The sequence below is a fragment of the Pezoporus flaviventris genome, unplaced genomic scaffold, assembly GCF_033815535.1.
Source record: "Pezoporus flaviventris isolate CSIRO_AGI_PZ_B2104156 unplaced genomic scaffold, CSIRO_AGI_Pfla_v1 ptg000223l, whole genome shotgun sequence".
Classification (NCBI taxonomy): Eukaryota; Metazoa; Chordata; class Aves; order Psittaciformes; family Psittacidae; genus Pezoporus; species Pezoporus flaviventris.
The window spans coordinates 351554-369389 of NW_026892771.1; the positions used below are offsets into that span (position 1 = coordinate 351554).

Genomic DNA, 17836 nt, shown 5'->3' on the forward strand with positions numbered 1-17836 from the left:
TGCCTGAGCACCCTCTGGGGCAGGAATTGTTCCTCAGCTCCATCTAAACCTGCCCTGGTGCAGCTTGAGGCTGTTTCCTCTTGTCCCATCCCTTGTTCCTTGGGAGCAGAGCCCAGCCCCTCCTGGCTCCATCCTCCTCTCAGGCACTTGTAGGCAGCGATCAGGTCCCCCCTGAGCCTTCTCTTCTCCAGACTGAACCCCCCAGGTCCCTCAGCCCTTCCCCATCACACTTGTGCTCCAGGCCCTGCACCAGCTCCATTCCTTTCTGTGGCCCCGCTCCAGCACCTCAATGTCTCTGCTGTAGTGAGGGGCCCAGAGCTGAACCCAGGATTTGAGGTGATGCTGGAATTTAACTGGTACTAAAGCAACACACCCGAAATACAAATCTCCTCTCTTCGCAGACACAGGAACACATGCACAGGCTGTATATACATTCACACACATATGGCTGTAATTTCCAGGTGCCTGAGGGTCCATAAAGCCTGTCACCACACAGAGCATCTCTGCTGATACAAGTACCTCAGTGGCTCCAGGGGGTGGATTTGCATTGTATTAAAGTGCATTAAGTGTATTAAAGTGTATTAAAGCTCACATTACCACACCAATACAATGGGCAGGGTCCCCATCAGTGATCACAGAACCATTAGGGCAGCCTGTTCCAGGGCTCTGCCACCCTCAGTGGAAAGGAGTTCTTCCTCATGCTGTGGTCCATGATACTCTGGCTCCGGTGACTGGCACCGAGGGCCGCATAACAGGAGCTGCAGCTCTTCCTCCCATGATCAGGTCTAACACCTGCATCGCTGGGTATCCACATCCGCTTGAGCACCTCACCACAGCTTCCCTTTGATCCAGCCTTCCCAAAAAAGGGAGTTGGAATTTTCCACTCTCTCCAAAAGCCCCACAAAACTCCAGGATGAGTTTTGGAGCAGCCCAAAGGCGGGGCAGAGCCATCCCAGCACTATCATCCTTGTGCCATTCTCTTGCAGCGATGTCCCCATAGGGCAGCCATGACATCAGTGACACCAGATGTCCCCTGGCCCTCCCATTGACCCCACACACGGGTCCTGTCCCGTTCCAGCACCTCCTGCCTGCAGGCTGCAGGGGCATAGTGGCTCAGACACCCCTGTGTCACCCGGTTTTGGCTGGATCATTCCCTGTGCAGAAACACAAACCTCTGCTCCAGCGCACGATGCGGGGCTCAGCCCCACGGTGCATCCTTCAGCCCTTACGAGCTCCTTTGAAAGCCAAGGGGTGGGGATATCCCTGCGGATGCTGTCACCCACCTCTGTGCCAGCTCTGTGACAGGCGCTGGTGCAGGCTCCGGCCGGTGCTCTTGGCGATGAGCTGTGCCAGGTCCTCGAAGTTGAGGATGAACATGATGACGACTCCCTCCTCGTTCTTCACCGGCACCACGTCCACCAGGCAGCGGAAACAGGAGGCTGCGGAGCAGAGGCTGGATCAGGGGCTCTGCACAACCACCCCCGGCACACAGCAGACCTTTAAGCACTGGGGGTGCAATCCCTGCTGATGGGGAGCAGAGGGTTTGGAAGCTGAGGCCTGGGAAAGAGCCGTATCGCTGCAGCATCCCGGCTCACACCCATCACATCTTGCCTTCGATTGCTTCTGGTCCCAGACAGTCATTTATATTAATGTACTTGAGAGCAGCAATTAAAAGCGGGTAATTAAGAACTCATAAAGTCTCAGGTACTGGTTTAACCTCATTAAGCATCCTGCTTGTACTCACGCTGCAGCTAATTACCCTGCAATTACCAGGGAGGTTTTGGGGACTGGCTTCAGCTGTCCTGGATGGGGGCAATGGGGCTGAGCCTGACCAGTGCCCCGTTCCCAACACTGGGCAGCAGGGTGTGGTGGGATCAATGGGTCGGCCCCCAAAGACATCCCTTAAAGACACTGGCATGGAGTGGTCCATGGGGAAACTGAGGCATGGTGGGCACATGGATTGGCTCAGTGTCACGGGAATGAGGGGGACTGCATGGGCTCCTACTCCAAGCCTCTGGAGCCGTAGAATCACAGGATAGTTCGGGTTGGAAAGGACCTTAAGTTCATGCAGTTCCAACCCCCCTGCTAACTCCAACGGGTTCCAATGGGAGCTAGAAATGATGGAGCAGCCAGGTACCAGCGGCACAAAGCAAAGCACCTCCCTGCACAGCAGCTATTGCGGCTGCGGATCCCTCATCTCGCTTTTCCCTGATCACCAGGGATTAGCGGCTCCATCCCGCTGCCATCCCGCTCCCGTGCTCTCCCCTCTCACCATGGCTCCATATCAGCCTTCCTGTGTACAGTTTTAAGGAGCTCAGGGCCTCCTGTAATCAGGAGCAGATGGCCGGCATCGGGCAACTTCCAAAGCTGCCCTGACGTCAGGGATGTGCACATCCACACACACACATGCACAAGAACGGGAAAGAAACGGATATGGGAAAATCTGTTTAAAGGGCCCGGGATTATTTCTTTCTTTCTTTATTTCATCGTTGTTCACCGCGGGGAAAGGAAATCCACTTAAATGTGTGAGCTGGGGAGGAGGCGGGGGGGATTCCAGCAGATAATGCTGGTTTGGAGGGATGCGCGGGCACGGGATGGGAAGAAATGAGCCCTTTTCCCTCCCTTTCATAGAAACATGGAATGGTTTGGGTTGGAAAAGGGCATCAAAGCTCATCTGGATCCAACCCCCTGCCACGGATGAGGTTGCTCCAAGCCCTGTGTCCAGCCTGGCCTTGAACACTGCCAGGGATGGGGCAGCCATGGCTTCTCTGGGCACCCTGTGCCAGCGCCTCAGCACCCTCATGGTAAAGAACTTCTTCCTTATCTCCAACCTGAATCCCCCCGTTATGGTTTAAACCCATCACCCCTTGTCCTGTTGCTACAGTCCCTGATGCAGAGCCCCCCACCAGCATCCCTGTAGCCCCCTTCAGATACTGGAAGGCTTCTGTGAGGCTTTTATGGATCTAATAGGTGTGTGGTGTCCTTTAAGTGATGCGGAGTGAGGTGTCCTAAGGTGATACATGCCCAGTGGGATGATGCGGTGCTCTCCCTGGGGTACCACGGCTCTCTGCATGTCTGTACCTGTGTGTGTGATGCTCGGTGGCACTGGATGCTTCCTACTTCGTTGTGTTATAAAATGAGCTATTTCCCCCCCACAAGTGACTGTGAAGCATCATGAACTTCCCAGGGACCCGCATCCCAGCATGGTTCATCCATCAGCTCCATGGACTGGGAATCCTGAATTAGATGGCCTCATCCTGCTCACATGCTCTGCCCTGCTGCATCCCTTTCACTGCTTCACTTTTCCTTCTTAAACCCCTCCATGGTGGTGGGAAGGGATGGGATCTCATGGGATCCGGGTCCCGAGGTGGTACACAAAGTGTTAATCCCTTGCCCACGCTGAACAGCTGAAAACTGGGCCCAGTTACAGCCCAGTTGGAGGGATATAAGGAGCAGCTGGGATGTGGTTTGGGTTGGGTTTGGGAGGCAGCTGGTGCCTGGTTTGATCCTGCAAATCTGAGAGGTGCTCAGCCTGAGTTATAGCTGCTGCTGCACACCGCCAGGCTGATCCTTTCTTAAATAGAATAGAATAGACCTATGGAAGGGACCTATAATGATGATCTGCCCTGTTCAGGGCTGTCAGTTTGGTGTGGGACTCTCCAAACCCAGGGGAATCACCCCAAAAGTGGATCTGCCAGGCACAGCCCTGTGTGCCAGGAGCTTGGTGCCTTGCTCAGACCTGCATCCACTGCATGGATGGCATTGAGGGGGTGATAGAGCATCAGGTTATATGGAATCAGAGAATCCCAGACTGGGCTGGGCTGGAGGGGACCTTAAAGCTCGTCCAGTTCCAACCCCCTGGTCAATGGGGATGGGAATGCCAAGCCTCCGCATTTCCCCCGCACCCCAAACTGGGCACCCTGCTCCCATCCCCATTCCTCAATCACTGTCCCCATCCATCTGCCTGCCTCTTCCCTTCAGCTGTTCAGCTCCATCCATCTAATTTTATCCAGCCGCCAAATGATCTCCTGGAGGAGCCCGGGGGCATTCACAACCTGCAGTGAGCTCTGTGGGGCTGCTGCATGCCCCTCCGCTGGGAAACCCAGCCTGGGGCTGCCAAAGGGCTCGGCAGGAGGGATGCAGCAGGGATGCAGCTTTGGAGGCTCCCGCAGTCAGTGCCAGGGTGCTGAGGCACAGGGTGCCCAGAGAAGCTGCCCCATCCCTGTTCAAGGCCAGGATGGATGGGACTTGGAGCAAGCTGCTCCAGTGGAAGGTGTTGTAGTGGGTGGAACTGGATGAGCTTCAAGGTCCTTTTCCTACCCAAACCATTCCATGGGTTTATGCGATGGGTTTGCATGGGCTCATTCCCTAAACCCCAGGTCTGGGTTGGATCGTCCCAGCCCACAGCCCAGCTCCCCCAGGCTGAGCTTTGTGCTTCCCAACCCATCTTTGTCTTCTGACCTTGATAAAAGTGAGCATTTAATAACATTAAAGATGTCACCATCGGGGGCCCTCCCTCCCCGGCTCTGATCCGCGGTGGTTAATGCCTTTGTTGGGATCATCAGTATGAAACTAATCAAGAGGACACGGGGGTTTCCGAGAGCAGGACACGAACTGCATTGTTATGAATATTAAAATCAAGCTATTAATCTGCCCTCCGAGCTCTTCCTGAGTCCTTCCCTCCCCCTGGATGGTAGATTTAATCTGCAGGGTCTCATGGCACAGTGGCTAAATCTATCGTGGTATTACATAAAGGAGCAGAGGAGAGGGGCTGGGAAGGGCATGGGGACAAGGATGCGGATGGGGCTGCATGGCAAAGCCAGGGAAATGCTTGGGAGGGCCCAGCCTTGCTCCCTCTTGTCCAGGGAAAAATCAGTGTCAGGGCTGGGTAAAGACTTCAACGGGAAGAGCAGATTGCTGGGAGAGCCTATAGCAAATCCTGGAGGTGGGATGGAAAATGATGGGCTGGTGAGAGATGGGGCACCCTTGGGGTCTGGTGTGTGCAATGGGTGCTGGCCTCTCCCCAAACCCAGACAGGGCATCAGGAGAATGAAACCCACCGTGACACCAGACCAACCATTAACGGTCCTTGCAGCACCCCCCGAAGTGCTAAAATGACCTTAAGAAGTAATGGTGTGAGGACGGAGGTTCTCCTTGTGAGGTGATGGGCAGGGATCTCTGTGGTGAGAAGCAGCAGCAGGGGGGGAATCCAGAGTTCTGGGTGGCTCAGGGTACCCACCAACAGCGCAGCTTCCAGGAGGATGCCTCCGGGCACATGGGATATTTTGGATGCAGATGGAAGGATGCTCCGATCCCCGGGAGCCAAAAGGGGTCCCAAATCAATACAGGGAGTTGCAAAATGCAGCCTAATCTCCTTGGCACAGAGTGAGTGACCACATCCAGGCCCATGGTCCTTCCCTTCCTAAATCCCTGCTGGCTGCAGGAATTAGTCCAGTTTAGCGCAGGGCTGTGCAGCCAAAGCTGCAGTGCTGACAGCGATTCCCAGGGCTGTCCTGCCATCCCAAGGGCCCTGTCCCCATGCCATATGGGGCCATTGGGAATGTAACAGCAGTGAGGATGGGGATGGAGAGATTTGAGTGGGATTTTGGCTCTGCTGGGGCAGGGATTTCAGGGAAAAGTCTCCTGGGAAGCATCCAGGGGGTGCTGGGGGTGCTCTGGGCCTGTCCCTCTGTTCTTGGGACATCTGGTCCAAGCACAAAGCATCCAAGGAGCAGCAGAGGATGGAAACATGTCCCTTCCAGCTTTGTGCCCCCGCTGTGCTGTCCATGGGGCAACGGTGGTGCTGAGGGTAGTAGAATCAGGCCCACAGCTCGGGATCTCCGGGAGCAGAGAGTTTGTCATTGCAGGGTGGGATGTTTATAAGTCCCAGTCTGGAGCTGGGCCACTGTGTGTGTCCTTATGGAGGTCACAGCCCAGCTCTGCTGAGCCTGGCCCTTAAAGGAACACAAAGCAAACAGCCCCAGCTTGGCTTAAACCCACGTGTTTGAACAAGCCAAGAGCTCCCAGCTGGGGCATCCCCTGCATCTTTCCCTGTCTGCCCCATGGATGGATGGACAGGGCTGGACGAATCCCTGCCTGCCTCAGCCAGGGCTTCCTGGCAGCGGTAACTGGAGAGGTGGTTGCTGTGCCACGGATGTGCCCCGTGCTGGGGACAAAAGGGATCTCTAGGGTCCCTTCCAATCCATTCCATGATTCTATGTCACATGAGTCCCGCTGCCCCCTTTGGGTGCAGTGGACACCCAAATCTGTGCCTGCCTGCCCCACAGCTGCCAGCTCAAGCACCCCATGGGTGCCCCAATCCCTCTGCAACCTCCCCCCCCTCCTCCTGGACCTCTGGGGGGAAAGCCCAGCTTCTGGCACCAGTGTAATGGGTTTGCCATCCCCATCCCTAATCCCTGGCCCCAGGGGACCGGCACAAACTGCTCCATGGGCTCGGGATGGAGCTGCTCCACCAGCTGCTCCACCTGCCTTGGCCCCACGTCTCCCCTTTCATATTCATAAGCACCACATTCACGCAGATTAAGTGCTACCAGCTGCTGCTCGGGCCATGCCAGCACCGTGGTACCCAGCACCTCTGGCCACCAGCCTCCAGCGGCTCCCGATGGTCGCTTTGCTGCAAAGCACATCACCCTCAGGGGCTAAAACCCCATCCCTGCTTGTTGCCACCAGCCTCTTGGGGTCATCTCCATGGGATGCTCAGCTCAGCCCTGGCCACAACGGGGAGCATATCCCTGGGGCTGGTGGCTGTGGATGCTCCTGATGATCCCATAATGACCCCCCAGCTGTGTAGCATCTTGTGAGGAAATTAACTTTTCCCTGATCTCCTGGTTTTGAGCCGGGGATTAGAGCCCACATGAGCCACGGCTGGGCTCTCCCTTCTTTCTGAGGCTGTTGTGGCAAGGAGGGACAGCCCTTGTCCCACACTAGTACTTGCTTCTTGGCTCTGTTTTGGCTGCCCAGAGCTGGGCTCATCCTCAGCTCCCCTGTTATAATTAGCTGATGAGACACGGGATGAGGACAGAGCAGCAAGGCTGTCCCTAGGGACACCCATCACCCACCATTCAGCATCCTGCTGTACCAAACACCCACAGCTGCCCCTTTCCTTCCCTCCATCCCTCTCTCCATCCGTGTCTCCATCCATCTCTTCATCCATCCACCCATCCCACTCTGGCCCTGCCGTGGGGGCTCTGACGAGTGGATTTGGGGTCTAATATAGCCTCTGGCAACCAGAAAAGCAAGGAAACAACCCGGGGAGCTGCAGAGCCGGGAGTACCGCAGTAATAAACAGCAGGTTGAGGCTGGAGATTGGTGCTGCTGGCATGAAAAGGAGGACAGGCGGGTTCCGAGCCTCCGCTGGTTAATTAAGCAGCAGCTCCCTGTAATGCAAAGGCCTTTTCTTTGCCGATAAGACCCATTTATACTGGGCTGAGCGGTCGCAGGCTGAGAGCCGGGGGGAAACAATTGGAAAGCAGATTGCTGGTGGGGCTGGGATTTAAAAATAGACACGAAGGGCTTGTTTCTGGCTTCAGTTTTCCCCTTTCTTGTTAATAAAGAAGAGAAGAAAGCAGCTCAGAGCTGCACCGAGAGTTTCCTGTGGCCTAGAGGAAAAGCAGGGCTCTGAGGAGAGCACTGAGCATCCCGCCAGCCAGCTGGGAATGCTTCAAAGCAGGCTCTGGATCAGTCTCCCGGCTGAGCGGTCCCCGCGGATGGATGGGGAAGCAGTCCCGAGGGAGGGGAACCAGGCTGCACATGTCCTTGCTATGGCCGTGCATCCACATGGGGACGGACCCGGAGAACAGGATATACCCACTTCTCCACGTGCTTCCTTGTGTGCTGGGCTCCAGTGCCAATCACAGCGGCCAAGTGGGGATGCGCAACCAAGCCCTGGCCCTCTTCACCCGGGAAGAGCCTCAGCCAGGGAGGATGGGAGGAAAATCCTATGGGAAAGGCAGCCAGTGAGGGGTGTGATCCAGCCCCGCCACGTTAACGGTGCGGGGTAACACGCGGGGTGCTGCCAGAGGATAACTCCCGGGGCTGATACACTGGCACCTGGATGCCAGCCCGGGAGATAGGGTCTGGGAGGGAGGCCAGCACACCCGTGTCCCAGCCCGCAGATAGCGCTGGGCTGGCAGCCAGGGCTCCTGCATTCTCCTTCCCTTTGCTTCCAGTTGTTTCTCCTCCATCCTGCCCCTGCAGGGTGCAGCCCCTTGCTCAGCCCATCATAGGATCATAGAGTGGCTTGGAAAGGACCTTGAGATCATCGAGTTCCAACCCCCTGCCATGGGCTGGGACACCTCACCCTAGACCATGTTGTCGAAGGTTCTGTCCAACCTGGCCTTGAACACTGCCAGGGATGGGGCAATCACCTTTGGGCAACCTGTGCCAGGGCCTCCCCACCTCGCAGGGAAGAGCTTCCTTATCTCCAACCTAAATCTGCCTTGTTTCAGTTTAAATCCATCACCCCTCGTCCTTCAGTCCCTGATGAAGCCATGGGAAAGCTCCACAGGTTGGAAAAGGGGAATACTTCCTATTTTAACCTCTGTTGAGCACTGGATCTGCAATCCCCACCCCCGGGAGCCGTGGCCACTGCTGGTTTGCAGCACCAAGCACTACATATGTGTTTAACTTCCTGCAGCATTACCACTAATCACTCGTATGGGCCATCAAAGCTTCATTTTCATCCCAGCGTAATTCCATCTGTGCACGCACAGCCGCCTCCCTGCTCACTGCAATGGCAGCTCCGAGGCCATCGCCTGTGCCTGCTTTTGGCAGGGATGAAGGATCTGTCTCATCTTGTCTTGGAGTGTAGGCCAGGAAAACCATGCCCCAGCCTGGCTCCTCCATGGGCTTCCCACCGGATCCTCATTCGTGATGCAGGGAGTGAGGCCATTGTGGCTCTGGGAGCTCTGAGCCATCACCAAGGAGCTGTGAATGACCCCATTCCCAAATAATCTGGCAATAATAGCTGAAGGGGGCTACAAGGATGCATCAGGGATTGCAGTGACAGGGCAATGGGTTCAAACTGAAACAGGGGAGATTTAGGTTGGGTATAAGGCAGAAGCTCTTCCCTGTGAGGGTGCTGAGGCACTGGCACAGGGTGCCCGGAGAAGCTGTGGCTGCCCCATCCCTGGCAGTGTTCAAGGCCAGGTTGGACCCAGGGGCTTGGAGCAAGCTGCTCCAGTGGAAGGTGTCCCTGCCCGTGGCAGGGGTTGGAGCTGGGTGAGCTTAAAGGTCCCTTCAACCCAAACCATGCTGTGATTCGATGAACAACTTCCATCGCTTGAGGTCCCCGTCACAGCGAAGATGGCTCCATCCCAGTGCCAGCCCCCATGGACAAAGCAATGCCCTGTTAGCATCAAGCCCCCTTCGCGCCCCACCACCAGCTCCTGGCACCCCAGCCCCAGGCCAGGTGACAGCTCCCAGCACCAGCTCACCCCATCAAGCCCCTCTTACTGTCTTTGCGGTAGTAGAGGATCTCGAGCTTGCACTCCTCGGAGCCGAGCAGGGCCTGGGTGAGCTGCGCGATGGAGCTCTTGGTGGTGTCGGGGCCGGTGAGGAAGTCACAGGTGCAGGGCTGCTGCATCACCTCCACGCGGGAGTAACCAAACATCTCACAGAAGCCATCGTTGCAGTAGATGATGGCGCAGTTCTCCATCTGCGCATTGGCGATGAGGAACTTGCGGTCTGCAGGGAGCCAGGAGAGCACCAGGCTGAGGGAGACCCATAGGGATGAAGGGCAGCCCCATCGTGGATAGAGGGTGCTGGGGCTTTTGGATGCTACCGACTGTGGGGCTTATACAGGGACACTGGGCAGTGGAGCCCCCCCTACCCCGTGCTGCTCTTCCGAGAGGAGAAATTCCCCCACTTTCCCTGATTTCACGTGAATTGGTGGCCATGGGGATCCCCATTAAAGCCAGTTTCTGCTGGAGCTGGGCCAACCCACACAGCCTCACTGCTTGCATGTGGGGCCTCGCTGCTGCCTAATGCATGGGCAATCTGTCCCCGGCTGGCACTGCAAGCAGAGAGAAAAGCAGCAGCATTCATCTCTCCCCAGGAGCTCATCAGCGACCTGAGTTATCTCCAAGGCTTCCCACCTTGGCTCAGATGACTGAAGGCAAGCGGTGAGAGGAGGAGCGAGCATGAAGCTCAACTCCATGGGGAGCCAGGTGAAACCCATCACATTAATGATTCCCCTCAGGTTTTCTAGGATAATCCTGCCTTTGGGCTGCAGCTGAAATCCAGCCTCTGCTGGGCCCCAGCACTCAACAAGGAAAGGGCTCAGGTGGAGGAGAGGGGAAACTGAGGCAGGGAGTGGTGCCACTCCATCCCCTCCTGCTGCTGCAGCCGCTGGGCTGGACTTGCTGTCATGCCCAGCTCACGTCATCCAGCCCAGACGGAGCCGCTTCCATCCTTATCCTGGGGGAGAGCCAGCCTGGAGCTTTGGTTTGGTTCCATTTTCATTGATTTGGTTTCATTTCCATTGGTTCCAGGGAATTCAGGGGTGCGGGGCTGGGGAGGACCCTCTCCGGGTCAGCTTTGCTGGGGTGTGATTGTGGATGCTGATGCTGTGGATGCTGTGCCCCCCCCCCCCCCCCCCCCCGCAGCATCTGCCTCTCCTGGGCTGGGGCCGGAGGCAGGTCAGGGTCTGTCTGGAGGCTGCCTCCCAGCCCAGACCCCAATTAATCTCCTGGATTACCCAGGAATGGCATCTGCAGCCTGCCTGCTCCAGAGCCGCGCTCCAGCCGCGTGGGGAATTCCACCCAAATGCGGGAGAACGGTCCCCATGCTGTGGCTCCAGGGCGCGGTGGGATGGGGGGACCCTTCCCCAGCACATCGGGGCTCGTCATGTCCCTGCCTTGTCCCCGCCTCCCGGTGAAACCAGTGGCCGCAGGGATGCTGCACCGAGCTCTCCTGCTTCATCCCACCCTATGACATCGCTTTGAGGTGGGGAATTCCCCCCCCCCCCCCCCAGCACCTTTCCCTCTCCCATGCAGAGCTGGCACTGGGGCTGCAAACAGCACAAACCACCCTGGCCAAATGTTTCCCAGCCTCCTCTTCCCGATCCTTCTCTATCCAAACTGCTCTGCCAGCTGGAAGGTGGCACAAGGAGGGGACCTTCCCCCAAAGCCCTGCACTTGAGGGATGCTATGAGTGTTTCCCCAGCCAGTGCCAGCTCCATGGACCGGATCCAGGCTTCATCCAGGCTGGGCTGGTGCAGGGCAGGATTTATGGGGCTGCAGGGAGCCAGAGCCGTGCTGGGGATGAGACCAGGGCCAGGATGGGAAGGAGCCGCAGTCAGGTCTCCCTGGGGGTATTTTCACCCCTGGTTTGCTTTCCACCCCTTGCCCCCATGGCACTGGGGCTCAGCACCGGCACTGGGAGGGAAGCATTGGGCCTCCCCCCCTGCACCCACGGGAGCTGCAGGGGGGTGAAGGCACCCATGGGAGCACGCCCTGCCCATGGCAGCGATGTGACCTGGGGGGGGGGGGGGGGGGGTGTGTGGGTGTGTTGGTGTCTCCCAGCACTTTTCACACCATGAAGCTGCCAAGGGGGGGCAGGGGGTGATGTCTGGGCAGAGCCTGCCTGGTGCCTGCTATGACTGGCAGGGAGCAGGCAGAGTGCAGGCAGGGAGCAGGCAGGGGTGTGGGCAAGGGATGCAGGTAGGGATGTAAGCAGGGATGTAGGCAGGGAGCGGGCAGAGCACAGGCAGGGATGTGGGCACGGATGTAGGTAGGGGTGTGGGCACAGGCAGAGCACAGGCAGGATGCAGGCAGGGAGCAGACACAGTGCAGGCAGGGAACAGGCAGAGCGCAGGCAGGGAGCAGGCAGCGAGTGGGCAGCAAGCGGGCAGGAGCAGGCAGGGATGTAGGCAGGATGCGGGCAGAACGCAGGCAGGGAGCAGGCAAGGCTCAGGCAGGGAGCAGGCAGGGACGTGGGCAAGGGATGCAGGTAGGGATGTAAGCAGGGAGCAGGCAAGGCACAGGCAGGGAGCACGCAGGGACGTGGGCAAGGGATGCAGGTAGGGATGTAAGCAGGGAGCAGGCAAGGCACGGGCAGGGAGCAGGCAGGGAGCAGGCAGGGGTGCAGGGGCCTGGCTGCCGCCCCGCTGGCCCCGCCGCCCCGTGTTGCCCCCGCTGCTCCTCAGCCGCCGCTTCCCAGCGGGCACTGATAGGAAGCAGGCACAGTTTTTCTCGCTCCCGTCCCCAGGGTCACGTCACTCACAGCCGGGGCGGGCGCCATGGGACCCCCCCCCCCCCCGGCAAACCGCACACAGGAGGAAACCCAGAGCGCACCCCCGAGCACAGCTTTTGGGGTGCCCCCAGCGCTCCCCCTTCCCTCCTCCCCGGCTGCAGAGGGGGGACCCAGCCCCATTGGGGTGCGCAGAGAGTGGGAGCGGGACCCCTATTCCCACCCCCCGAAGCGCTCCCCGATGCCCACGATCCCTTCACTCTCTTTGACGTGAAAACCAGCCCCCAAAATTCACATAAAGGGATTGCTCCGAGCAACAGCAAATGGCAACACCTCGCTAGGGACGGCTGCCTGCGAGCAGCGCGGAGTTGAAGGCAAACAGGCAGCGAGCTCGGTAGGGCTTTTGGACCCCTTAAAAGCCCTGCCCGGGGACCCCCCCCCAGACCCCGGGGACCCCTTTCCCTTGCCCCACACTGTGTGGGGGGTGCGGATCTCCGCCCCCCCCGGCGTTGGAACCACTTTTTGCCCCCCCTTTGCCGCCCCGTCTGTAAGCGCGGGGCCGTCGCCCACCCCTGCGGGGTCACAGCGGCGCTGCCCCGGGGGCACCCTGCGGGGGCCCCGCTCTGCCCCTTCCGGAGCCGGGGGTGCGGTACTCACTTTGCCCTTCAAATTTGCGGATGATGGTGTCCAGGTACGTGTTCTGAGGGGCCACATGGCCCCGCCGCACCGGCATCGCGCCGGGATGAGCCCAACTTCCTCCGGCAGCGGCGGCGGAGCGCGGCGCGGCCCCGGAGCGCCTCGGCTCGGCTCGGCTCGGCCCCGCTCCGCCTCACCCCAGCGCTGCCCAAGCTCTGGAGCGGAGCCGGCCCGGGGCTCCCATGCTCCCGGTGGCCGGAAGGGGGAACCCCGCAGCCCGCCCCGCACAGCCCGGCGAGGATGAGGATGGGGGGGGGGGGGGGGGGGGGAGGAGGGGGGGGATAAAGGGGGGAGGACCCGATTGAAAGGGGGAGAAGGTGATGGAGTAAACTAACAAGAGGAGACATCCCCAAAGTGCTTAGTCACCGCTCCCCGGCCCGACGGAGCTCCGGGGAGCCCGCAGCACCAACAGCTGTCCCCCCGTACCCCCTTAGGACTCCCCGGTGTCCCGCAGCATCGGCGCTGCCGCCTTGGGGTGCCCCGGGGGGAACAGACTGGTCCTGGGGGGCGAATGAGGGGTCCTTGAGGGGCTGGGACAGGGAGTGTGTGGGGGAACTCGGGGGGCTGGGACAGGGGGTGCTGGGGGGGATGTGGGAGCCTGGAACAGGGGGTACTGGGGGAGGGATGTGGGGTCCTTGAGGGGCTGGGGCAGGGAGTGTGGGGGGGAAATCGGGGTGCTGGGACAGGGGGTGCTGGGGGGGATGTGGAGTCCTTGAGGGGCTGGGGCAGGGGGTGTAGGGGGGGATTTGGGGGGCTGAGACAGGGGGTGCTGGGGTCTGTGGGATGGGGATGGTGAAGGAAGGTGCGGGTGAGGTGCAGGGGGTGGCAAAGGAGGGGGTGCAGGAGAGTCGGGGTGGGTGCAGAGGTGGAGGAGGAGGTGCAGAGGTGCTGGTGATGGGGGGGGTGCAAGGGTGCAGAAGGAGAGGAGAGGGCGCTGAGGGGTGCGGAGGAGGGGTGCAGGAGAGGTGCTAGTAGGCACAGGGGGACGGGAGAGGGCGTGCAGGCCGGGGTGCCGGGGGGGTGTCGGGTGCTGGAGGTGCTGGGGGGTGTGGGAGGTACGGGGGGGGGGGGGGGGTAGAGGGTGTTGAGGGGTGCTGGGGTGAGTGCTCGGAGGTGCTGGGGGGTGTCAGAGGTGCTGGGAGGTGTGTGGGGGTGCTGGAGGGTGTTGTGGGGTTTTCGGGGTTGCTGGGGGGTGTCAGAGGTGCTGGGAGGTGTGTGGGGGTGCTGGAGGGTGTTGTGGGGTTTTCGGGGTTGCTGGGGGGTGTGGGGGATGTGGGGGTGCTGGGGGTTGTTGAAGGGTGTTGGGAGGTGCTGGGGGGTGTTAGGGGTTGTTGGGGCGTCTTTGGGGGTGCTGAGGGATTTGGGGGGTGTTGGGTGGTACCGCGGTATGATGGGGGTGCTGGGGGGTTGCTGGGGATATTGGGGGTGCTGGGGGGTACAGGGGTATCATGAGGGGTGCTGGGGGGGGTGCAGGGGGTTCCGGGTGCCGCGGGCCGGGCGGGACCCCGAGCCCGGCGCTGTCCACCCGCCGAGGTGCTGAAGGGGCGGGCGGGGGGCGGCTGCCATGGGGGGGCTGTGGCAGGGCTCTGTGGGCACGGAGGGTGCCGGGGTCCCTGCCCCACAGCAGGGCCCAAGGGCTCGGTAGGACACAGGGGTCCGGTGGGTGCCCAGGTCTCTGTGTTCTGGGGGTCCCACAGCGATGCTGCCCTGGTAGAGCAGCCCCAACCCAACTCTTCCTCTGCCTATCTCTCGGTGGCCGTTGGGGGTCAGAGCCAAGGGGAGCAGCTCCCTTGGCTTCCAGAGAAATCCCCTCTTCTCCCAGGCCCATTGCTAAGGACAGTGCCCACCGAGGGGCTCTTATTATTACTTTGCTATGCACAATTTTTCAGGCATGAAATTGGTCTAAGAGGATTATGATCCATTATCATCAGCAGGAGTGTTTTGCTGGGAGTTTCAATTAATATTCCAGTGTACCTCAGCAATACACATGGGGACCAGGCCATGTCTGTGGGGCACTCGACCCACAGCGTTTTCCTTGCTGGAGCTGCCTACTACCAATGTAAGTGGCTGAGCAAAGGCAGGTGCCCTTTCAGCCCTATTTCAGAGCCCTGGTACTGCTTTTATCTCTGTCTCTCATAGAAGTCAGCCTTCCCCAGTGGAGAAAAACTTGTTCTATTGTTGAAGAGGGTTGAAAAACCCATTATCTCCCCCCCTCTCCACCCTGAGCAGTGCCTCTGTCATGATTTACTGCAATTCGTGGAGGATGTTTTGCTCTATATTACACAGATGCAGCTTAATAGCATGGGGGAGGGAGAGGGACACGGAGTCCAGGCTCCTGCCTTCTCTGTTTTCTTGTTGATATAGCGGGTGACTCGAGGGAGGCAGCTCTGTGCCGCAATTTCCTCCCTGGAAAACAAGGGACATTGGTCACTTGGCCTTGTGAAGCCACTCGGAGGCTCCTGGATGGCCACTTCCGCAAAGGGAAAGCAAACCCATGATTGCTATAGCTAATATGAGTGTAATTGTGATGATTAATCAGCAGGCAGTCAGGATTTAAGGTTGGCCTCCTGCCCCCCTCTCATCCCATAAATCAGTCCGGGATGCTCATGGACACATCACGTGGACACGGATGTGTCTGATGAGAAGAGCACGTGTGGGCTTCACCCCTCCTCAGCAGAGCAGATCATGGGGGCACCAGTGGGGCTTTCGGCATGGGAAGGGACCCCTGGAAGTGTTGTCCTGCTCCGGGCATGGTGGGGGACCACTTCATCCCCATTTCCCTGCCTAGGGACTGTCATGCCATTTTGTGGCTGAGGGAACAACCTCTTCCCCATAGAGCCCTCTCATGTGGAGTTGTTTCATTCCCATTCAGGTTATTATTGACTAAGCTCCAGTTCCTCCCGTGGCTCTTGCAGGCCACAAGGGTGCTCGTCCATGCCCTGCCCTCCTTGGAGCGCTTTATGCCCAGACTTCTTTCAATTCCTTGGGTCTTAAGCATATGCTTGCAGTTAATCCTGTGCTTACATTTATCCCAAGCAGGAAGAATTGGGGTGTCTGGGCAAATTCTCCTGCTGTTCAAGGAAGCTCCCTCTAATTCAGCTAAGCAGTAAATCCTCTCTCCCTACCCTGTTCTCTTCCTCCTCCTCCTCCTCCCCCCCCCCCCGCTCAGTTCTTTCTTCTCCTCCTCCTCCTCCTCCTCGAGTGTTTTATTCCATTCCCCTCCTTTCCATCCTTTCCCGACCCTGGGGAATCAGTGGGAAGCCACTCAATTTCCAGGACAAAGGAGACCTGGGTGTTTCCCAAGGGTATCCTCCTCCTCCCTGCTCCTGCAGCACCGGAGAGTGCGGGGAACGATCATCTCCGCAGGGAATTGTCACCCACCCGGTGAGGGGCAGGTTCAGCCATGGGCTGCGGGTTTGGGGTGGGAGGTGTGGGATGGAGGGGACGGGACCCACTTGAACCCCAGCTGCCGGCTGACACTTGTCGGGAGAGGTGTTTGCCAACGGGGAGACGGTGTTTTTCCACATGGCTGGAATTACAGCCACACGGCAAACACAGCCAACGCAGGAGAGATGGGCTCGCACCGTCCCCACTGTATTCCCAGACAGGCTCCAGTGTCCCGGCTCCCTGGCACGGTGCATGCCCCTGCTTTGCCCTTCGCTTTTGGAAGATGCTCCAGTGATGTGACAGGAAGGAGGAACCAGGGCTGCAGCTGGATTTTGCAGGGGGAAGGATGCTCCTGCTTCTCACCGCTTCAAATCCTGATGTATTTCCCCACTTTTTCACCTCCACACTCTTTGTTTGCTCACCATAAAGAAACACACCCAAACCAAACACCGTTAATTGCGCAGCCCAAATTAACCCTCATCAGCCTGGGCTTTCCACCACAGCATCCCTAGGGAGGCCTGATGGGAGGCTGCAAACATGGGAGGGACAAGGTGACATTAAACCAAGTCACGGACGTTGTTTCCCATTAAAAGCTACTTCCCAGTTGGAAGTGGCAGGAAAAGCTGAGGGACTCGGCTGTGGGATGCGGCACATGGCAGCTACACCAGCATCTTCACTGCTCAGTGGGGGAAACTGAGGCACGGCTCATCCTTGGGAGTGGGATGAGCAGGCGGCTGCAATGAGTCATGGGGATGCTGCGGGATATGCCAGGAAGGGCAGGATGCAGAGGAGCCAAGTGCCAAGGGTTTGGCCCATCATTTGGGGCTGCAGTGCTCTCATTTCACTCCCCAAGACCTGCAGGGCCTCAATGGGGACAGTCCCCACCAGCATGGGGACCCAAGCAGAGCCTGGGCTGGGTCCTGCTGCCAACGCACCCTAAGGATGCAGGATGGAGGGATGCTGCCCATGGAGGGTGGGCTGTCTGTTCACCCTCACAGTAAAGAACTTACTCCTTACATCTAACCTAAACTTCCCCTGTTTAAGTTTAAACCCATCACCCCTTGTCCTATTGATACACTAGGCTGGATCCCTTGGTGGGGAATTCTGGCTAAGCCATGGGCCTGGGGGGAGTCTGAGCTTGCTCTGTGTGTGTGTGTGTGTGTATTTGGTGTCCCCCACTTGCCCTTTATACCCTCTTTACCCCCTCTTCCTGCTCCCTGCAGGGAGGGAAGGCTGGGGACAGCCACAGGCAAGGAGCTGGGATGGGGAGTCCCAGGTTCCATCCGCAGCTCCCCAGGGAACAACCGCCTCCCCCCTCCTGCCCGGGGCAGCCCCTGCCGATGGCCCCCGGCTGCTGCCGAGCTGTGGCTGCGCATTTCCAGGCGCTCCTTGTCCCCGGGGAACGGGAATGTGAGGAACGCGGCCACCCGCCCGCTAAGAATAGACCCGGCTTGGCCAGCCCCAGCCTGCGCGGGGCCACGGGAGCCCCCCGCCACCTCCCTGCGGCGGATAACGGGCCTAAACCGAAGGGGAGAGCGTTCTC

General features: G+C 59.1%; 1 protein-coding gene and 1 long non-coding RNA gene across 4 annotated transcripts in view; one reads left to right on the top strand and one right to left on the bottom strand.

Annotated features, from left to right (window-relative positions):
• KCNH6 (potassium voltage-gated channel subfamily H member 6) overlaps positions 1-13132 on the bottom strand; it is a 31223-nt gene extending 18091 nt beyond the window's left edge. For 2 of the 3 annotated variants that reach the window (XM_061442263.1, XM_061442261.1), the window contains exons 1-3: positions 12868-13132; positions 9475-9705; positions 1284-1439 (exon numbers count right to left, since the gene is read on the bottom strand). In XM_061442263.1, the coding sequence (XP_061298247.1) occupies positions 1284-1439; positions 9475-9705; positions 12868-12943 (463 nt within the window). In that variant the 5' untranslated portion in view covers positions 12944-13132. Of the gene's footprint in view, positions 1-1283; positions 1468-1507; positions 1599-9474; positions 9706-12867 lie in introns of those variants that run through there. The other variant, XM_061442262.1, reaches the window with a different exon arrangement.
• Positions 1-17836, top strand: part of LOC133262769 (uncharacterized) — a 294205-nt gene that overhangs the window by 175579 nt on the left and 100790 nt on the right. The window lies entirely within an intron of this gene.